The sequence below is a fragment of the Silurus meridionalis genome, chromosome 21 (genome assembly GCF_014805685.1).
Source record: "Silurus meridionalis isolate SWU-2019-XX chromosome 21, ASM1480568v1, whole genome shotgun sequence".
Lineage (NCBI taxonomy): Eukaryota > Metazoa > Chordata > Actinopteri > Siluriformes > Siluridae > Silurus > Silurus meridionalis.
This window is the reverse complement of record NC_060904.1, coordinates 7,189,424-7,213,086: the sequence shown is the minus strand read 5'-3', so window position 1 is coordinate 7,213,086 and position 23,663 is coordinate 7,189,424. Positions and strand designations below refer to the sequence as shown.

Genomic DNA, 23,663 nt, shown 5'->3' with positions numbered 1-23,663 from the left:
GTGGAGTGGGTGAAGAAGAGTTGCAGGAGTGATTTGTGATAGAAGGGTATCTGCAAGAGTGAAAGGGAAAGTTTATAGGACTGTGGTGAGATCTGCAATGTTGTTATTTTAGAGACAGAGCCGTTGACTAAAAGACAATGGCTGAAGGTTGCAGAGACAAAGATGCTGCGATTTTCACTGGGAGACAATTAGAAATGAGTTTATTAGAAGGATCATGCAGAAAGCCTGACGGAGATGGTCATGTGGAATGGAGGGAAATGGGGTATATTGATAGACGAATGCTGAGGATAGAAGTGACAGGAAAGAGGAAAAGAGGAAGACCAAGGAAGAGGTTTATGGATGTGGTTAGGTGCTAAGTGTCTGCTTATTAGCAGGGTGATTGGTTTGAAAGAGGCTGATGTAGAAGACAGTGACATGGAGATGGATGATCTGCTGAAAGAAGATTTTCCTTGTTTTTATTTTTTATAGCACCAGCACACCATAATAATTCCCTTGTAACTCTTGTTAATGTAGGTGGTTCTGATTCTGATTGGCCTCAGACCCTATGCAAGTTTTATCTTACAAACTTTATATTTGTGGTTTATTTTATTATAATAATCCTAGAGGATGCAAATTGTTTCTGTCAGTCTCCTAAGACTTTGTGTGTTGGTAAGATTGCTTGGAGGACATGGACACTAGGGGAGTGTAACTGTTTCTGAGCTCAGCTTGCTGCCTCAGTGAAGCTAAAGGGCGACAGAGAAGCTAAGTGGAGCTAGTTGAGCTGCTGGAACTATGGTACGTTTTACTATTTTTAAAAGGTCTGATCATCTGTCAGTCCATCAACCGAGTCGGAATTTGTGCAGAGTTGGTCACTTTTGATAAATACCGCTTTTTCCTCCCCCCCGACACTCTGACACGCTGTGACTTGACGCATTTAACATGCGGCCGTGTATCTTAGCGACATTATCACTACGTATTGGTTAGCCTAGCGTGTCTACTGACCTATATGGGTCTATTGGCTATACATTAACTTATTAATGGCATTATGTTAGACATTCTGTTTTATAAAACGGTGAGTTCTGCTGTACGTGTTATTCATATTTGTACCTCTATCGTGAGTGTTTTGCTCTTCAGGGGAACGTAATTTGATAGTTAGCCAGTTAGCAAGCTAAGGGTTTGTCCAGCTCATAATGCAAGTAAGGGAGACAAGAGTGATTTTTGCTAACTTTTTTTCCCCTGTCGTATTGACTTACCAGTTAAAATCGTAGCGCATTGACCATCAACCAAAAAGAAATATAATAAAGTAAAAGGCTACATATGAAGTTATATTTTGGTAATATTTTTCTTAAAAATCCCGCCTCCTGTAATATGATTGGCTATTGCCTGAACCTGATAGCTGGAGTAACGTGTCCGATTGGAGCACGCCAGGTGAGCTCGGAGCACCAGCCAATCACAGTGGCGCAAACGGGATATCCGGAAGACAAGTTAAAAAAATAAAAATAAAGGAGATATAGTCCTGTTTGATGATCAACAGTATATAGACAGCTGTTGAGGACTTCTGTAGGTTGTATTGGGATGTATGCAGGACGTGGTGAAGTGAAACACTTGTTGGTGTACACTCAGATCTGAAACTGACGGGACTTGGGTTTTCAGAACTGAAGTGGGGACTCTAAGCAGGGCATGGTGGAGTGAAACACTTGGGGTTTACAGTCAGATCTAAGCTGACTAGTGTTGTAAACTGTTTTTTCCAGGAGATTTAGATGTCTTTCAGCAGTAGTCTTTATTGCAGACGAGCCTACAAGGCAGAGCTTCGGCGCGGCAATCATCAAGTCCAACTTTAAGAACTTTAAGCATTGTGGGTTTATGCACATTTTTAGGGGGACAGTCCCTAAGGAGAACAAAGCACTTAGGTGATAAGTAAAACCAAAACATGCAAGAGAAGTAGCTGTCCTGGCTCAGATCTCTCTCTCTCTCTCTCTCTCTCTCTCTCTCTCTCTCTCTCTCTCTCTCTCTCTCAGACCACTTCATTATCATAGAAATACTGAAAGGTTCACACAGCTTTGGCATTCTCCCATGATCATTAGTTAAATTATGAGCAAATGGTCACCAACACAGCAGGAGATGGAGACAAGGCGATAGCATTTGGCGCTGGCAAACCTCCATCCAGCACTTTGTTTTTACATCATCATGTAATTTATGTTCTTACTTTCGTTTGTCTGCTAAAGATGTATAATGTGTATGTATAGTTCACAATACAGCAGAATAAAATAAAACAGTCAAAGCAGGACGTGGTGGAGTAATAACTTGATAGTGTACAGTCAGAAACTGACTTTAGGTGTGTTTCCACTAATAAAAATACAGATTCCTTATAACACTTTCATCAGACATTGTGGTTTTTAAACCAGAATCTAGAACTATATATAGCCACATTAGATGCCTGTATTTGTCTCTAATCACTGTATAACATTTGTGCAAGTGTAGTGTTTACAGCCTGATCCATGATTAATAACGTATACAAAAAAACCAAAATTTAACAAAGAAAAACATGCGTTTATACAGCTTTCCAAAAGAAGACGTTTATGTAACATTACCAGAGGTTCTCTGGTCGGACCGTTTTATTAGTTAGTATGTAGTTCACTATGGGCTAGTCTTGATGAGGGCTGTATGATTTCTCTGTGACACGCTGGGAAGTTTATCTTCGCTTTAAGGGAAAGAAAAAACTGTATGTAGCTGCTATGACGTCTTATAATGAGAACTTTTTTTTTTATCAAAGTCTGTGATATGTTTGATTTAAATTTCTATATTTATGTCAAAAGCATGACAATGGAGATTTTATTATTTTATTTTATTTTTCATTAGTTTGGTTCATTTCCTGCTAAAATGTTAAACTAAATTACTAAGTTAAACTAAAATATTCACATAAGTTTCCTCCAGTTTCCCAGTTTTCCTCCTATCTCAAAAAGACGTAGATGGGTTGGCTAAGTTAAATTGGCTTTAGGTATAAATGTATGTTTGCTCATGTTACACAACGATAAACTGTCATTCCATCTAGAGTGGATTCCTGTTTCACTCAAGTCTTCCTAAAAACCTACTCTGAAACTACTGTGTACCTGATTAGGATAAAGCAGTTACTGGAGGTCAGTGTGTGAGAATATTAAAAATGAACCAATAATAACCGACTAGGGCAGTAGGATCAACTCATTTAAATATGACTTGTGTGTGTTTTGGATCTGCTGGTATTTTGGTAGATACATAGAGCGATAGAGCAATCGATCATGTAAATTATCCAAAGGGAAATTTATGATTTGTTTCACTAAATGTGTTCTTGGGCTCATGGATACTGGAAAAAGGTTTTGTGTCGTCTTTTCTTGCAAAATTCGACAAGTAATTTCTTCTATTAGTATGCAAATCCTATTCAGTGGCACACTATATGAATAAAGCCAGCTGGTTTTTGTACAAAAAAAAATACTAATAAAAATAAAATCTTAATATAATCTCAGGCAAAACTGGTCCTCTGTCTTGACAGTGCCAATCTTGAATACACCCCTGACAAAACACTTTCGGTAAAGCTATAATATGTGTATTGAGGTCACTGTTTTTAATGTTCTAGGTTGTTTGTTTTTTCTCTCTGGAAGTTCAGTGTCCGTTCATTTATCCAGGTTTACAGTCACAAATGTGTGACGTTATTGCAGCTTTTACCAGCTGCCTGTAATGATGAGACATGTAGATGAAGCTATTAATAGTCAGAGGGTTTACACATCGCCATGCATAGTCGATTAAACTACAGCTGCTTTTATTTATTTGGAAGACTAAACAAGAAGATTCTGTATCATAGGACAGCATGGAAACAGTGACGTTCCAAAAATCATGCACATGGATGTATTTTTAAAGAAATTTAGCAATACGCAGATAAACACGAGGAGTAGGTTTACTGAGATGTAGAACACTGAGAGGAACAGTGATTGAGCAATGTCAGTGCCTCGTGATTATCATTATTTATGACATTTGGAAGGTGCCCTTATCCAGAATGATTTACAGCTGAGCAGTTGTAGGGTTAAGGGCCTTGGTTTAGGGCCCAGCTGTAGGTGGTGCTGGGGTTGACCTTCTGATCCAAAGTCAAATGCATAGACATTTCTTTTTATTCTCGTTTAGAATTATTTTGCAAGGTAATATAATTTTTTTTGTGTGTGTTTTCTGCTCCTAAGGTCACCTGGTGAAGGTGGTGAATTCGGCACACGTATCTGAACCAACCATCATGGAGTGTTTGTGAAACACTGACATTTTACGGAAAGGCAGAAAGAGACGCAGGCCAGTGACGAGACAATGTCGTCCAACAGGAACCAGAACCCACACGGGCTCAAACAGATTGGGCTGGACCAGATCTGGGATGACCTGCGGGCAGGGATTCAGCAGGTGTACACGCGACAGAGCATGGCCAGGTCACGCTACATGGAGCTCTACACGTATCCTACATGAGGTACAACCAAGGAAATGTATTTTTCCCACTGTGAAATTGCAATAACATTACACATACCCTGTTCCGGATTGTGAAACGATGATGCACTTGTCACTGTGAGGGCGTTCTGCTATGTCTAATCGACACACCCTAGCTTTAGATGTCAATAAAAATCCACACATACCAGAAATACCATAATCATTCACCATTGCTGGATCTCCAGTAGCCCTCCCTGATATCCTCAGTGTGTACAGCACAATGTTCAAAAGGTTTTGTGATTTAGAGAACCACAACATCAGATTTACAAGCAAAAATATGAGATTTAGATTAATCATTTCTTTATTGCATGGGTTTAAAGAGGGCAAAACCTCTAAGCCCCTCTTTACCGAACACAACACTAAACCACGTTGTATTATATCGTATTCCATTGTACTCTCATCAGTGGTTGAAAATACACATATTAGATAGTCATAAGCTTTAGGACAAATGGTGCCATCGAAATGCCTTCGGTGGCGTTTCACGAAAAGATTGACGATCTTCTAGCCGTTGTCTTTGTAATTGTCTTAACCTGGTCACCAGACATGTTTACAATTACTGTACCAGTGTCCATCAGTCAAACCAGGCGAGGGGTGCAGGCATTCCCCCTACCAAACCCTCCAAGAAGTCTCCTACTCCAGGGGGAGCACAGTTTGTTGGGCTTGAACTATACAAAAGACTGAAGGAGTTTCTCAAGAGCTATTTAACAAATCTTCTAAAGGTAAGCATTGCATTTTTTTACATTAGCTAAGAGGATGTTAGGCTTCTTCTTTTCTTTTCTTTAGATTTTCTTAATTCTTTACAAACAGAATGATTCGTTACGATGAAAGTAAGTGCTGTTTCTAACTACTGGCTTCAGATGTTTTTTTCCCGGTCCAATCCTAATCCTTTAATAATCCTTAAAAAAAAGCTTCAATTTCATCCTCTTTTATGTGAACTCTTTCAAATGTGTATTATATTTGCAGGACCAAGCACACAGATATATCTTATGATACAGACCTGATAATATATAATACTATAAATAATCGCACTGGTAAGTCTGTAACAGAAAGCTGTTGTTTGTGGCTTTATGAAATGAAAGAACGAACCCGGCGTCCATTTTTGCGATAGGGTTTTACATGCTCCGTGTATCATCTTATGCTCTTTTGGTATGCTCATGTTTTTGCCTGTGGCAGGATGGAGAGGATCTGATGGACGAGAGCGTTCTGAAGTTTTACACGCAACAGTGGGAGGACTACCGCTTCTCCAGTAAAGTGTTAAATGGGATTTGCGCCTACCTCAACAGACACTGGGTACGCCGGGAGTGTGACGAAGGGCGGAAAGGAATCTATGAAATCTATTCGGTAAGACGATCATTTGTCTACTGCAGCGTTAACTGACACGCCCTGCATTCACATCGGAAGGCAGCAAATTGCAGAGGTCATGCCCGGGTTGTCTGTTGTGGGAGTGAATCACTCAGCATTATCCATCTTGTAGCAAAAAAAAACTCTTCGGCTACTACACAGTTTAGACATATAGCTTTGTTTCTTTTGTTTAAAAAAAACAAAAAACCCCACAATGTTATTTTCAGTTATCAGTTTTTTTTTTTTTTTATAGATTAAACTATAACATTATATCCAATCACATTTTTCTCATTGAAATCACTGACATTTTTTTACTGACTTTTTCCAGCTTGCCTTGGTGACGTGGAGAGAGTGTTTATTCCGACCACTAAATAAACAGGTGGGCTAGATTTGCAGACTTTTTTTAAAACATTACTGTTTTTTATTTTTATTTATTGCTAAATCTAAAGTTCAGCTTGTGGTTGTACTATTTTTTTATTCATCACCGCTAATCATACTAGGTGACAAACGCTGTATTGAAACTCATTGAGAGAGAAAGAAATGGAGAGACTATTAACACCAGGCTGGTCAGTGGAGTTGTACAGTCCTATGGTGAGTATTGTATTATACTCTGCTTTGGGGGCTCCGGGACCGACCAAGTGACCTTTAACTTCTGGTGTTCTGGTGCTGCATCCTATTTGTCATGTCACATGATTACAGGCAGTCAAACACCCCAAAGGATGTATGAAACAAATTGGGGCGATAAAATAAGATCACTGAATATCCATATTGACTTGGGGCTTTTAAAAATAAAAAAGCATTAAAGACGCCATTTTGTGCTGTAAGTCCCAGCACCTATTATATATAACACATTACCCTTCTTTTTGTCTCGCACAGTTGAACTGGGCCTGAATGAGGACGATGCCTTTGCTAAAGGACCCACATTATCTGTATACAAAGAGTACTTTGAGAGCCAGTTCTTGGCGGATACAGAACGCTTCTACACAAGGGAAAGCACAGAGTTTCTCCAACAAAACCCTGTAACTGAATACATGAAAAAGGTGGGTTATCAGCGACCCTGATGAAATGTTTGTCTGTGAGTTTCTCCTGCCAGTTTTGTTCATGCAGGAAATGTTTGTAGTGCGTTTATTTACCTTAAAGATATTTATTAGGAATATGAAGCCAAAAAAAAAAAAAATTAAGTTCAAAGGTTTAAAATTGGCTGGCTTCCTTCAAATATGAGTGATGGTGAATTCACTTCATGTTCAGTCAGTATTTAAAATGTGTATTGTCACACATAACGTTGTCATTACACAGCAGATAGCAGTGGATTTAATGTACTTGTGGGTGTGTATGCAGGCTGAAGCCAGGCTATTAGAGGAGCAGCGGCGGGTTCAGGTTTACCTTCATGAGAGCACACAAGATGAGCTGGCTCGCAAGTGTGAACAGGTTCTCATTGAGAAACACCTGGAGATATTCCATACAGAGTTTCAGAACCTGCTTGATGCTGACAAGAATGAAGGTGAAACGCTTGAGATTTATTATTATCTTTTTCTACTTTGCAGTGACACCAGTGGTTTGGTTGTAGTAATGTGGTTTTCCAGTTTTGGTATGTGTACAGTAAGCTTTGTAATTGAATTGGAATTATGGATATTAATATAATTATGGATTTTCCTGCTATTCTTACAATAATTATATTTAACATTAAGCAAATTACATGGATATGCTGGCTACCAGTCAGGTTGCATACACCAACACATTTTAAAGCTTAAAAAAACACTTTTTAGATTTTGTCTCAAACATTTTAAATAGCCAGGACTACTTCTGGAATTTCTGGAACAACAGACACTTGTTCCAAAATGATGGAAAGAGAAGATCATAGAAAAGGAAAGGAACTGCTCATGATCTAGGGCATACCCCCTCCTCCTGTGAGGTGGACATGTGTGGCTGCGACTGGTTCACTTGTTGATGTGATTGCTGACAAATGCAGCAGGATGTGTTCTGGAGTATAAAGGACATATTAGCTGCTCATAGTCAGTCATAATCTTCTAAACCAATTGGAAGTAATCCTGTAGGCTGTAACCTTAAGCATACATCAAAAGCAACCCAATAGTTTTTAAGGCAGAGAAGTAAAAGGCACTTCAAAGGCCAAGTCAAGCACCTGAACTGAGTCTAAATGAGTGTGTTTCGAATTGCTGGAGGCAGAATGTCTTAGTGACGAGCAGGAACTAAAGATGGCTGAAGTAAAGACCTGGCAGACCATCTCCAGGGAGGAAAGTCAGCATCTGGTGATGTATATGGGTTCCAGACTTCAGGAAGTCATTGACTTCAAAAGTTTTGCAGAAAAGCATTAATAGTGACAATTGAATTTATGATTGTTAGTTTATCTAGTTTGTTTTAGTTCCTTGCAACATACAAAATGTGCTGTAGTTCCTGCACTGTTTTAGATATAGATGTCAATATATAAACAATAGTTATTTAATTTCAGCTAAAATAATACAGTCATTGTATCTGTTCTGTGTCCTGGTAAACTTTGTGCATTTCGCGTTGTTCTTATTTTTTACGTATTTTTTGCACCGCAGATCTGGGCCGAATGTACAACCTCGTCTCGCGCATCACAGACGGTTTAGGGGAGCTGAAGAAACTCTTAGAGACGCACATTTACAACCAAGGCCTGGCAGCCATTGAGAAGTGCGGGGACTCTGCCCTCAATGTAAGACAACAGGTTAAAAAGTAAACCAAGATTTTAATTGAGAACATTTGAAATGATCTCATGATCAGTGATGTGGTTATATAGCTTAGAGTTGAGTTAAAATTGTACACACATTTTACAGCAGCATAAAGATATGATTTACAGTTATAGACTTATCATAATTGAAAGAATATTTCAATACATTTGAATAAAAGATCTTTAGCTTTGTACTTAAGTATAGATGGCATAAGCATCTTTACTGAAATCATTATATGTGGTCAGATTATAAATAATCCCCCATATTGTGTATTGAGTGATTTATAGTTTTGTGCTGAAATTGCCTATTTAATGCGACTGAAAAGGGGAATCAATATAGTTTTGCGAAAGTATGCGCAAATTAAAAACATTATTGCAATATTTATCCCAATTGTACTCATTGGACATTGGACTTGTTCTGGAAAAATCTAAAAAATATATTCTAAGTTTTAAACACCCCTCAGTGCACCGTTAAATCCATAAAGGATGTCTCACTACCAGGAGTTGAAGAAGTTATCCACCAAAAGTTGGAGGATGGGATGGGATTAATCACACAAGCAACAATTCAGTTTTAGGTTGTAATGCTACAACATATGGAAATGCTCAAGAGGAGTGGGTAGTGTAAATCACATTCTTCTAAAAAGCCATAGTTTATTACAGCCTCCTCACACCAACACCAGCCTCCTGTTTGTTCTGAAAGGAAAACCATTTGTTTCGAATTATAAGACTTCACAGAAATGCTTTTTTTTTTTTACTCGCAGGATCCTAAAATCTACGTACAGACAATATTGGACGTCCACAAGAAATATAATGCATTGGTGATGTCAGCGTTCAATAACGACGCAGGCTTTGTGGCTGCTCTTGATAAGGTTTGTATTCGTGTTGTCACATTTTCCTTTGGCTTTATGGGTTTTGAACTGTTTGCTTCAAATCCAAATGGGTTCCTTTCTACAGGCCTGTGGGAGGTTCATCAACAATAATGCTATTACAAAGATGGCTCAGTCGTCCAGCAAATCTCCAGAACTGCTCGCCAGATATTGTGACTCCTTACTGAAAAAGAGGTAAATGCTTGTATGCATTTAGTGTTCCCTTTGATTACTGTAGTGCGCTACCAATTTAGGAAACAACCGAAATACGGCTTTTGGTTTGTTTCCGTGCTGGAAATCCACACCACCACTATTCAAATGATGATTTTTTTTTATTAATTTGTTATATTTATCAACATATCTGCCTAAACTACTACTAGCTCTAACTGCTAAACTAGTAGGACTGTCAATTATGTGTTGGTGGAAAGATCTGAGTCAAAATATTACAATTCTAATATTTTACAGTATCTCACAAAAATGAGTACACCCCTCACATTTCAGCAACCATTTTATTATATCTTCTTAACTGACAATACTATAGAATTGAAACTTGGATATAGTCAATGTGCAGCTTGTATAGCAGTACAGATTTACTGTCCTTCGAAAATACCTCAACATACAGCCATTATTGTCTATAAAACTGGCAACATTTCACTGTCAATATTTAGTTTGAGCATCATTGTAATCAAGCACTGCCTTAATCTGCCTAGGCATGGAATTCATTCATATAATTTAATTTACAGTGAAGGGTGTTCAACATTTCATATTTCCCCAAAAGTTTCCCTCCCTAAATATTTCATTAAGACTTTAGTATAAATATGCTGCTTTGATAGTATAAGTTTGTGTGCTCTGACTTGTAACTGTTACTGTTGTTTTGATTTTTAGCTCGAAGAACCCTGAGGAAGAAGAGCTGGAGGACACACTCAACCAAGTGGTGAGTCTCGCATGCGATATAACATGAATCTTCTTAAAATAATGTGGTGCAAATGTCTGATTGTTTTTGTTGTTGTTCGAAGTAAGATTTTTGATGCACTGAACGCGAGCTTCATATTTGAGTCCCAGACATGTGGGATCCTCTGATTTTTATTTTTTTATTTTTGTCCTGCGTGATGGTATAATATTGATATCATAAGGAATTATGACACACTGCTTTTTAATAAAATTATTTATTTATTTATTTATTTCTCTTTAGAGGTTATTTCATGCATTTAATTTTTAGTATATACAAATATTAATTGTACATTTTGACATTAAATAATTCATTAACATTAAAAATAAAAAATAATTTATTTATTTACATTTATTTAACTGTGACTACTTTATTGTTGGTAGTTTATGATCAAGCCTATACACATGCACTATATATATATATATATATATATATATATATATATATATATATATATATATATATATATATATATAATATGCATATGCATGCTTATCGTTGATATATGATATAATATATTTTTGTCACACCACACACCTTTGCAGGACAATCCTGATGTTCATTGTATATTGAAATAAGAAGATTAATAAAAAACCTTTCAAATAATTGCTTTCTTTGAAAGATGGTGGTTTTCAAATACATTGAAGATAAGGACGTTTTCCAGAAATTCTATGCCAAAATGCTGGCTAAGAGGCTGGTTCACCAGAACAGTGCCAGCGATGATGCCGAGGCCAGTATGATCTCCAAATTAAAGGTTTGTATGCTAGCTTTATATAAAAATTGAAAGCTTGTACGTTAGCTTATATTTATTTATTATAACGTGAAACACACGTTTCTAGGTTCAAGACATTGTCAAAAGCTTATTTCTCTAGCGTTAATAAAATTAAGGAATTCTCTCAGTATGTATTATGTAATTTCTTCCCTGCACTGTTTTTTTTCTCTGCAGCAAGCATGTGGTTTTGAGTACACCTCCAAGCTACAGCGCATGTTCCAGGACATCGGTGTCAGCAAGGACTTGAACGAGCAATTTAAAAAGCACCTTACAAACTCTGAGCCCTTGGACTGTAAGTGTACTTCCTCATGATGATTTTCTAGCTCTTAGGACATCTATATCGACCACATTCGTAAATTGCCCTGGTTGATTGTCCGTTTTGTCTCTTTCCCTCAGTGGATTTCTGCATTCAGGTCCTCAGCTCAGGCTCCTGGCCTTTCCAGCAGTCATGCACATTCGCATTGCCTTCAGAGGTAAGACACACTGCACCGTTCTGTAAATCTGTTCAGGAAATTAAAATCATATCACAAAATCATGTTTGCTTCAAATCCATTACAAAATAGGATTTTAATATTCAAATAGGGGTATAATAATTTTAATATTACATTTGAATTATTTGCTAGTCCACCAAAAAATTGCATGCCCTGATATTCTGTCTGTAATGGCTTGGAAGCCTTACTGACTAGGATAAAAATAGCTATGTTAATGTAATAACATTATTGTCAGGGAGTGCAATAGGTAGGGGCATTAATATAGATTAATGAAAAGAATTGAGTGACTTAATGATAAATGACTTCCAAATGAATAGACAACTGTGCAACTATACCCTTTATTGGCTCTTGGAAAAGATTTCAGTGTTGGGATTGTGACCTTCAGGACAGTATTCAACTTTTTCACTGGATTCCCCATCTTTTTTCTCAGCTGGAGCGCAGTTACCAAAGATTCACAGCTTTTATGCCAGCAGACACAGTGGGCGCAAACTGACCTGGCTCTACCATTTATCCAAGGGCGAGCTAGTCACCAACTGCTTCAAGAACAGATACACTCTACAGGTCAGACAGTGCGGTGTATCAGTTTCTAACATCACAATTTGTGATGTCATATGCCTGGAAACATTAAGAATTTAAGTGTTTAGTGGCAGATAGAAAAGCAGGGGGAAATACACTACGCAAACGCGACACAAAAACAGGATTGATTTAGGTTCACGTGTATTATTATTTTTTTGAGTATAAAAACGCTGTAGTGCTGACGATCCCTCAGAAGTGAACATAATGTCTAATCACACTGCACTTTTATTAGTATATTGCACTCATGCTAGACCCAAATGCAATCTTTGTCCAATCCTCAAACACACTTGGTTGTAAAGTCGAAATTTGAGTAAAAATTCACAAGTTAAGTGGCTTTTATTGTCATTTTAACCATATACAGTAGGTACAGTACACAGGGACAGAAAACAACATTCTTTAAGGACCAAGCTGCTACACAAGACAACATGGATACACTAGACAACACAGAACTAGCTAAAGACATAAACAGACCTGCACTGCAACACAACACAACACAAGAACAACAGCACAGTGCAACCAGTACAAAAAAGCTGATGTGGAAAAGTCTAGAAATAGTTAGAATAATCTTATACCCGATTTTTTGTAATCTTATAATCGAAAAAGCTAGATAGATGTGATTTTTTTATTTCCTTGTTTCACATGTATGTTTTTGCAGTGGTGGCGGTGTAAATCAACAATGACATACAAGAACTTCAGTCTGAGACACTGATTGAAAATGTTTTTAACATGAAAAATATATGCAATCGACGTGCTTGCACTATAAATTCGTATACGAGATATATGCAGATGATCATAACTGTCTTTCTTTTTAGGCGTCCACCTTCCAGATGGCCATTCTGCTGCAGTTCAACATGGAGAACAGCTACACAGTTCAGCAGCTGGCTGACAGCACGCAGATTAAAGTAGTGAGTAACAGAACCCGTTCCATAAGCAACACACAGTCACTGTACCTAATAAGGTGTATGATATTTCTGTCACTATAAGATAAGGTTTTTACGACCCGAATTCCGGAAAACTAAAAGACTTTTACACAATAGAACATAGAGAACATAACAAATGTTTAAGCTGAGAAATCATACACTTTTATGCACAAAATTAGCTCATTTCAAATTTTGATGCCTGCTACAGGTCTCAAAAAAGTTGGCACAGGGTCATGTTCACCATGGTGTAGCATCTCCACTTCTTTTCAAAACAGTTTGAAGACGTCTAGGCATCGAGTTTCTGGAGTTTTTCTGTTGGAAATTGGTCTCATTCTTGCCTGATATCGGTTTCCAGCTGCTGAAGAGTTCGTAGTCGTCTTTTTTTCTTTAATGATGCGCCACATGTTCTCTATAGGTAAAAGATCTGGTCTGCAATCAGGCCAATTCAGCACCTGGACTCTTCTACTACGAAGCCATGATGTTGTAATAGCTGCAGTATGTGGTTTTGTATTGTCCTGCTGAAAAACTCAAGGCTTTCCCTGAAATAGTTGTCGTCTGGAGGGAGCACATGTTGCTCTAAAACCTCTTTATATACCTTTCAGCATTCATAGTGCCTTCCAGAACACTCAAGCTGCATATACTGTATGCACTTATGAACCCCTGTACCATCAGAGATGCTGGCTTTTGAACCGAACGCTGATAACACGCTGGAAGGTCTTGCTTTTCTTTACTTGTCCGTGATTTCCAACATGAATGTGGACACATCTGACCATAGAACACTTTCCCAGTCCATTTTAGTTCATCTGCAGATGGCACGGGGGATTGTGTTTACAGACAGTGGTTTCTGGAAGTTCTCCTGGGCCCATTTACTAATGTAAATGACAATCATGCCGATAATTGATGCAGTTTTGTCTGAGGGCTTGAAGACCACGGGCATCGGCCTTGTCCCTTACGCACCAAGATTTCTCCAGTCTCTGTGAATCTTTTGATGATGTAATGCAGCGGTCCCCAACCTTTTTTCCGCACGGACCGGCCTTTAAGGTGTGGCGGATAAATACAACAAAATAAAATGATACAACTGGTATTTTCTAAATATTATAAAAAAATGTCAATCCACTGTGTTGTTTTTTGTTCATTTTGCTGGCTTGGGGGTTTCAATTTAGCTGTAATGTATTATGTTAGCGGCCGGAGCAGCCCCTTTAAGAAGGTAGTGGATGGAGGTAAACATGTGACCGAGGCATCATGACATGCATCAAGAGTGAGTCATAGACAGATGTGGCAGAGAGAATCCGGTCATTTTTCAAAATAAAACATCGTTCAGAATCAGATAATAAATAAAACAGAAATAATGTAAGTTTTGTATTTTTTCTGTGCAGCCCGGTAATTTTATTGACCCATTATTGACCCACGTGCCGGTCCGTGGCCTGGGGGTTGGGGACCACTGATGTAATGTACTGTAGATGATGAGGTTTTCAAAGCCTGTGCTATTTGATGTTGAGTATTGATGTTTTTAAAGTATTCCACTATCATCTTTTTCACAGATTGGAGAGCCTATGTCCATCTAAGACATCCCTTTTATAGTTAATCATGTTACAGACCTGATGTCAGTTAACTTGATTAGTTACTAGATGTTCTTCCAGCTGAATATTCTCAAAATCTCTGGCTTTTTCAGCTCTTTGTTGCTTCCGTGCCAACTTTTCTCAGACCTGTAGCAGGCATCAAATTTGAAATGAGCTCATTTTGTGCATAAAAGTGTAAAATTTCTCAGTTTAAACACTTATGTTTTCTATGTTCTATTGTGAATAAAATATTGGCTCATTTGATTTAAAAGAACATTGTAAGAACAGTGTGAAAGAACATTGAGCAGAAAAATTACCAGACAAAGTTTCTTTTTCAGAATTAGATAATCACATCATGGCTAATATGTTTATACAGGATTTGTTTTTGTTTTTTTATAGGAAAGGAAATAAACTGATTTTACATGACATGTTGAATAATAGCTAAGAAATGTTACAATGTCTAGTGTAGTAATTATCTCATGTTTTATGATTTCTGAAATTTTACATATTTTTTTTTATGTTTATTTAACAGGATATTTTGGTTCAGGTTTTGCAAATCCTGTTGAAGTCTAAGTTGTTGGTAAGTAGTAATCATTCTTTGAAATAAATACATGCACATTTTTATTTGAAACAATAGTATTATATAGTGGAGATATTGTGATTTGTGGGGGAGAGTGGGGAGCAGGTGGAGAAGAGCCTGGAGAGGTGGAGGTACGTGCTGGAGAGAAGGGGAATGAAAGTCAGTAGGACAGAGTACATGTGTATGAATTAGAGTTGGGGGACCTGGTGAAGGTGGAGGAGTTCAGGTACCTGTGGTCAACTGTGCAAAGTAATGGAGAGTGTGTTAGAGCAGTGAAGAAAAGAGTGCAGATAGGGTGGAGTGGGTGGAGAAGAGTGGCAGGAGTGATTTGTGATAGGGATCAGCCCAGAATTACACGGGAGGAGCTTGTTATGATCTTAAGGGAGCATGGACCATTGGTAACACACCAAGGTCTCAAGAATACACATGAACAGGCTTCTGAAGTTTGTAAACAGAAACCTGAATGATACAGGGAAGGCTTGGGAGAATGTGATGTGGTCAGATGAGACCAGAATTGAGCTTTTTGGCATCAACACAACTCACCATGTATGGAGGCAGAGAAATGCTGAATATGACCCGAAGCACACCATCCCCCCCTGTCAAACATGGAGGTGGAAACATTCTGGGTCTGTTTCTCTGCTAAGGGTACAGGAACTGCAGAATCTTGGATGAGAACCTCCTGGCCCCAGCCAGAACATGGGAGGTGGATGGGTCTTCTAGCATGACAATGACCAAAAACATATGACCAAGGCTTCAATCAGATGGTCCTGTAGCCCATTTCAGCCTTGTGCATGTCTGCAGTCTTATCCCTTAAATCCTTTGGCAGCTCTTTGGTCTTGTCCATGGTGGTGGAGAGGTGACTGGTGTCTTTTATATACATAACGAGTGATATTAGGAGCTCTTTCTTAAAAGGCAGGATTCATTTGGGTGTGTGGGAATCAGAATTCTTGCTGGTTGGCACGTGATCACATTTATTTTACTCGATCGAAATTAATTAATAACCTTTCTTTAATGTTTTTTTTTTTTTAATGGCTTAATTTTTTATATCTTGTCTCTCTCTGTTAAAACAAACCCACCATAAAAATTCTAGACTGTTAATTTCATTTCATCAGCAGGGGATCAAATAATTATTTCCCCCAGTCTGTATCAGCATTGTAATCTGAGATTATGCCCAATGACCTCCAGGGTAAAAAAAAATTGTGCAAGAGCTCAAAACCAATTTTTGCTCAAACATTTAAAATATGCATAGTTTCTTACCAGCTTTTGACTTTGTGTTATTTAGTTTTGTGATACCACCTGGATGTTAGGTATCTTATCATGCGTGCATAATCCATCAGTGGCTTCACCACCCGTTGATGTTTAGTGGTTGGTATGACCGCTCCTGCTTTGTGCTGAAGTCCACTATCAACTCCTTAGTCTTGCTGACGTTCAGGAGAAGGTTGTTCTCCTGGCACCATCTCTCCAGGGTTTTAACCTCCTGTAGGTAGGCCGTCTCGTCGTTGTTGGAGATCAGGCCCACCACAACAGTGTCGTCATCAAACTTGATGATGGTTGTGGAGTTGGAAGTGGCCACACAGTCTGATGTGTACAGTCAGTACAGCAGGGGGCTTAGAACACAACCCTGGGGAGCTCCAGTGCTGAGGGTGAGGGTGGATGAGGTGTGTTTTCCCACCCGTACGGCTTGTGGTCTGTCTGTCAGGAAGTTAGAGATCCATTGACACAGCGGCAGGCTGAGTCCCAGGACCTCCAACTTAGAGGTGAGTGTGGAGGGAATTATGGTGTTAAATGCTGAACCACAAACAGCATCTTTGTATAATTCCCATTTCTGTGGTCCGGGTGGTTTATCTTAGTGTGGAGGAGATGAGCAATGGCGTTCTCAGTAGAACGATCCTGACTGTACGCGAACTGTAGGGGTCCAGTGTGTCTGGTAGTGATGCAGTGATGAAGTCTCTGACCAGTCTCTCAAAGCACTTCATCACTACTGAGGTCAAGGCTGCAGGGCGGTAGTCGTTAAGGCAGGCGGGCTGGGGTTTCTTCGGGACAGGAACAATGGTGGACTGTTCAAAACATGAGGGGACAACAGACTGTTCCAGTGAGAGGTTTAATATCTCAGTGAACACCGGTGCTAGCTGGTCAGCGCAGGCTTTCAGAACCCGACCTGTGATGCCATCTGGTCCTGCTGCCTTCCTGGTATTCACTTTCTTGAATGCCCCCCTCACGTCATGCTCCGAGATGGTGAACGTGTTCACCTCTCCGGCTCTCTCAGGCGTGCACGCTTTTTGTGCCGCTAGCGCCGCTAGCGTGGTTAGCTGCAGCCTCGAAACAAATGGAAAAGATTTTTAGCTCGTCTTCCAATACTTAAGGGTATTGGTTATATCTGGTATTGAGAGATTTTGATTGCTACACTCTAAAATGAACAAAGAAACACATTTTTGCAACAACAGTCATTTTTGTATTATTGTTGCACTTTTTTTTTTTTTACTCTTGAAACAATAAAAAGCCATTTTTTGTGCTTTCAGTATTACCGTAATTTCCGGACTATTAAGGGCACTGAAATATAAGCCACCCACTGAATTTTAAAAAGATTTTTATTTTGAACATAAATACGCCGCACCTGTCTATAAGCCGCAGGTGTCTACATTGAAACTAATGAACTTTACATAGTGCATTTTTTCATGTATTTTTTTATATATATATATATATATATATATATATATATATATGTGTGTGTGTGTGTGTGTGTGTGTGTGTGTATATATATATATGTATGTATGTATATGTATGTATGTGTATGTGAAGAGTGAAGGCAACATGCACAGACCAAAGACAAGTTTGAATAAATGTAAATTTGTTTAGCAGCTGGAGCAAACGAAACCACAGAGACGCCACGATATATTAAAGTGTTCATGATGAGACCACTTGAAGTGATTTTGTTTTACACCCTATTAATGAACACATGCCCGATGTTGAACTGTGTTTCTCCCAGGTTTTGGAGGACGAGAATGCAAACGTCGATGAAATGGACTTCAAACCTGAGACACTCATAAAGCTTTTCTCAGGCTATAAAAAGTAAGCCTGTCGATTCTATAGCTCTTTTTTTTATGGAGTCTTACCTTCAAATGATCATTCATGTAACCTTATTCACACATTGAATTCATGGATTTCTCTTCTTCCCACGTTTACAGTAAGAAGTTGCGGGTCAACATCAACGTGCCAATGAAGACCGAGCAGAAACAAGAGCAGGAGACGACACACAAAAACATCGAAGAGGACAGAAAGCTCCTTATACAGGTGAGGATGGGGATCAACACATTCCATGTCTTTCCACCAGTAAGCACTGGGAAGAAAAGCACAATGCTTTTTATTTACATAGACAAGTGGTGTTTGTTGATCCAGCTAGAAAAAAACATTTTGGTTGGCGCAGCTGTAATTGCAACATTGCTTGAGTCTGTCATTTAATTGTCCTTTAAAGTTTAATGACTAGAGCTTGCAGGTAAAACATACACAGTTTGAAGCTCACATATTGCAGCATGCTTTAAAATGTTTGGTCAAAATGGAAATGTCTGCATTGTAACATTAAAAAAAAACCTTCAGAACGCATTTAGATTCTTAGATTCCGAATGCCGGTGCCAGATTACCAGGTAGTGCTGAATTTTCTAAATAATTCTTTATTATACAGTTGAAGGAAGAAAAATTAACACCAAATCCGCAAGAGCTTCTTTTCTCACCAATGGTATTTTGTCCAAAACGACTTTCAAAGTGGTGTTGATCAATAAATACGTTCTAATGCTGGTTCATCAGGATACACACTAATACTGTCGGTCTAAAACTGGGAAAGAAAATGGTAAGAAAGATTTTATTTCAATTTTTTTATTAGACGTGCTAATTTCTCGAAGAGCTCTAGTGAGCTTTTCAGAGATCTGGAGCATGTTCACGTCACCACCTCAATGCCAGAGCAGAGAAGAGTCTGGAAGCATGTCTTCGTTGTTCCTAGAGAGCTGGTGGGATCAGTCGAGCAGCGTTTGAGAAATCGGATATGCCGCACAGCTTGGTGCAGTGAGAGATGGGTAGAGGGGATCAGTGCTGAGAGGTCCGTCTTTGGCCATAAAAGCATCATTGTTTTAAATCTGACGTGGGCAGAAACAGGAAGCCAGTGGAGGGAGGTGTGGAAAAGTTTCATGCAGCTCCTCTCTGTTTTTGTTTGTGATATTGAATAGCATTATATGACCGTTCTGGCAGACACCAGGCTCGGCTGGTACTGACTGCACGGAGGGTAAGTGTTTAAGCAGGATGTACAGATTTAGAGTTGAGAGTTGGTCAGACTGAATGGCTGCCAGGATAAAAAGTACCACTGTATCGCTCTCTTTTGGTAGGAAGAACCGTTAGTCCTATCAGGGAGATGAACAGCATTGTAGGTCATGAAAACTGAGCAGAATGATGTCTTATAAAAGAAGTTTAAAAATATATATATTTATTCAAACTTTTAAAGAAATCGTATGGACGTCATTGCAAATGACATTAATTATACTTCAATTTAGTACAAATTCAGATTGCAGTACAATTCAGAGTAGGGCTGCTGCTATCGATTATTTCAGAAATAAAGTATTCTACCATCGATTAATCGAGTACAGTATAACGTCGATACTCGCGCGGGTTGCGTTCTATGACTCCTAGCGAACTATCGAGATCGCGAGTATCGAGGTTCCACTGTAATCGGATTAGAAGTACTTTTTCTCTTATTGAAGAGCAGCACTAAATAAGAGAGAGAAAATGAGACGGGTCTCTTCAAATGAACGAGTGATTTGTTTTTTTTTTTTCGAAAAATGTACCTGTCCGGAGCACTCCAGAGTTTAGCGGGTGGTGCATCAGTAATAATCGTCCGTAGGAAACACGCTGTTTCGTGTTCAGTTAAATGGACTAAACCAATTTTTGTACTTGAGGAATCGTTATGGCTCTAATTCAGAGTCGAGGCTGAATCCACGATTAAAGAGCCTTGTCATTCATCTCCTTAATGTGCGCGCACACTTTCTTTTTCTCTCTTTCTCTCTGCGTGGGTGTTATCAGGCTGCTATCGTCAGAATCATGAAGATGAGGAAAGTCCTAAAGCACCAGCAACTCCTTGCCGAAGTACTAAACCAGTTGTCATCACGTTTTAAACCTCGAGTCCCTGTCATCAAGGTACAACACGTCGTCGTCTAATCCGAAATAAAACCACGAGTGGAATCGTGTACTGACTTCACGCATGTTTGTCTTTCAGAAATGCATCGATATTTTGATAGAGAAGGAATACCTGGAGCGCGTCGACGGCGAGAAGGACACCTATAGCTACCTAGCTTAAACGTTTACTTCACACGCCTGACCCAAACATCATTCCCGAAGCCTCTTGGCTTTCATCAGAAGGGATGCACTCGCACGAAACCGGACACTGGAGCGCCCTCTAAACGCAGGGGTCTTACACTGCTGTTCTCCTGAAGTCTCGGCTCTGCCGCTCAGGACCTCCATCGCCGTTTTTTTGATCTGTAAATACGCCGTCGCACTCTTAGGGAGACCTGACCAGGCTTTAGGCTTGCATGTTTCTGCCTCTCTTCGGACAAAAATATAGCTGATTAATTTATAAATAAAATTGAATGGCTTTAGCCTGAGTTAAAAAAGACAATTATTATTGCATTCAAGAAGGAAAAAAAAGGAACGAATTCTAGCGGCACTTTACGAACGCGTTTGTTAAACTCCTTGTAGAGTCGTGAAAGCAGCCTTTATCCGCTCCATCATTTGTATAGTGTGGTTTTGTTTTATAAATGTCACGAATAAACTTTAAATTTTCTGTACGTTGTCTTTGTCCTTTTGTTCAGTAATCGAAACCACATCGCTCCATGTTTTCATCGAGACTCGCTGGTTTCACAAAGGCATTTCAAAGGCTGTCTGGGGGGGGTCGACCTGAATTCAGCTGGACACAATACAACAGTTTCCTCACTCGTTACTTTTTAAATTTTTTTTATAATTGGACAGTATGGGAGCAAGAGACACTTTGGACAATCCTGTGTTTAACTGGAACGTTTTCTAAAGCAGTGAGATCACTAACATGAAATATTTGTTTTGAAAGTGTCAAGTGTGCTACATTTCATCAACCCTACAAAATATGTAGTGCAAAAACACTATCTGTCCGTTCAGTAATTAAGGAACGACACACTTGTTTTCAGGCAATAAATAACAGTGGGGTCTTAACAACTCTGCTGCTATATATTACATCATCTTTTTCTTTCGGCTTCTCCCATTAGGGGGCGCCACAGCAGCTCATCCGTCTCCATACCCCCCTGTCCTCTACATCTGCCTTTTTCACACCAACTACCTGCATATCTTCCCTCACCACATCCATGAACCTCCTCCTTGGCCTTCCTCTTTTCTCAGCATTCTTCTACCAATATAACTCATGTAACCTTCACACTCCTTTTCCTGCCGTCTCTGTAGATGTCTTCCTCCTCTCCTTCGGCCAACAGTAGCCTGATTTCCCCCGCTACCCTGTTGGCTAACGATACCTGTGGCGGTCGTTGGTAACCCGGGCCTCGACTGATTCGGTATAAAATTCTTATTTGTGATCCGCATGTTTGATTTGGCACATGTTTTTACGCTGGATGCCCTTCCTAACGCAACCCTCCCCATTTATCCGGGCTTGGGACCGGCGCTAAGAGTAGCTGGGGTTGGTTCCCTGACCAGGATCGAACCCGGGCCTCAGCGGTGAGAGCGCTGCATCCGAACCACTAGACCACCAGGGGACCCACATACGGCTGGAAAAAAAAGTTGTGTTTCATAAATACTTTTGTCCATCTTTGAGAGCACTCTAGTCTCTACACTGAGCCATGTATGGTGGCTGATAAAGTCATTTCAAACAAAGTGAAATATTAGCACATGACCTTCATAATTGTCAATATTATTTTATAGAGGATACATTCATCCATATATTTCATGCACCATCATAATCATCAGAAAAGTGTGCTTATAAAATCATGATAAATACAGAAGGGCAACTTGAGCTTATGAGTTTTGTTTATTACTTTCAACAATATTATTTGTAAACATTACAAATCAGCACCTTGTACAATCAGAGGCAGAGGAAAAACAGAGTGGTCACAAACCCTCAGGGAAAGAAAAAAAAAAAAAAAAAAACAACGACCAAAAGACAACATCTCAGGAGGAAAAACATGCTGGTGAGGAGCTATCGAAAGTCGCACTGAGAAACCCATTGAAGATTTTACTTGGCAGATCACGGCAAAGGTTTTAATAAATTACAGAAAAGCCAAAGCTGCTTACGGAGTCTGTGAATATAAATAGGGACAGTTTAAGATCTTCACATGTAGGTGATTTAAATCTGATCTTATTGCTGTGGTTTTATCACAACTCCTCATATCCATATGAACTGGATTTCAAGGGTCATCCAACACATTCTAGCAGGAAACTTTTCAAACTTATGGTGGTGTATTTAAGTACCGTTTATTTATACAGAACCGTGTCTCCACACCACTGAATTCAGAACCTTTTATTCTGCTATTGCAAGAAACACGATTATCATGCATCCATTATTGTACTGTTACATTATTAATTACCTTCAATTATATAATCCAGGAGGTGTCTGATCTTTTGTAGCTAGAGGCAGTGAAGCTTTTATTTAAAAAGGTATAGAGCGCTTTAATCCTCAATTAGGTCCAAGTTGATAATATTCATACGACTAACTTTTGTCCCCCACCTTTTTTTTTGTTTAAAAGTGTTCGAACAGGCGAATAAAAGCATCATAATAAATATAAGGTGTAGGTCGTCATTTCCAACACTAGCAAAAAAATTTTATAGAAAATCCCTCATCAGCACCTGTATGCAAGTACATTTTTACATCATCTCAGATTAGGCAGTAGATTAAGAATTTTAATAACTTCATGGCTCACTGAAATTTATAATCTAGTACTTTACCAAAGCGATATTGAAATTTTCCCTCACATCTATAGCTATAAAGCACCCAGGGAAAGATCTCTTACACTGCCTTAGCATTCAGCCACTGCAGCCTAGAAATGTTGTCTGGGAAACAGAAAAATAAACTGGTTTCGAAGAAAGATGATCGATATTTCGGTCTTAAATAATCGATGATTCAACAGTATAATAAATCATTAATCAGAGCAGCTCTTTTCAACCAGAAAAAAAAAAAAAGTTACACTGAATTTTAGAAGGTTGTTACAACTGACTCCTGACTGTGATCATTTACAAACAGGGAAAAGAAACGCTGTTAGAACATACTGGATGACCCAAAAACAACAGGAAGACCTTATTAACTGTCCAAATGTTTCCTTCCTACAGTGATGGTCTGGCAATAAAGACGCTTAAACGTATGGAGATTTCTAAAAATAAAAAAAAAACGAACATAGCAAAAGTTCCCTGATTCTGATTTC

The 23,663-nt window shown here is 38.9% G+C and overlaps 1 protein-coding gene across 1 annotated transcript; it reads left to right on the top strand.

Annotated features, from left to right (window-relative positions):
- The first annotated feature begins 618 nt into the window (after positions 1-618).
- cul1b (cullin 1b) lies at positions 619-21,059 on the top strand. The gene is given in 23 exon segments (XM_046877557.1): positions 619-774; positions 4,185-4,442; positions 5,015-5,192; positions 5,647-5,814; positions 6,143-6,193; positions 6,315-6,405; positions 6,691-6,854; positions 7,153-7,315; positions 8,376-8,506; positions 9,283-9,390; positions 9,476-9,582; positions 10,273-10,321; positions 10,959-11,090; positions 11,283-11,400; positions 11,505-11,581; positions 12,030-12,054; positions 12,057-12,160; positions 12,988-13,080; positions 15,187-15,234; positions 18,221-18,303; positions 18,420-18,525; positions 20,299-20,412; positions 20,492-21,059. Coding segments are annotated over 22 exon segments (2,331 nt in total). The 5' UTR covers positions 619-774; positions 4,185-4,302; the 3' UTR covers positions 20,573-21,059.
- The last annotated feature ends 2,604 nt before the right edge of the window (positions 21,060-23,663 follow it).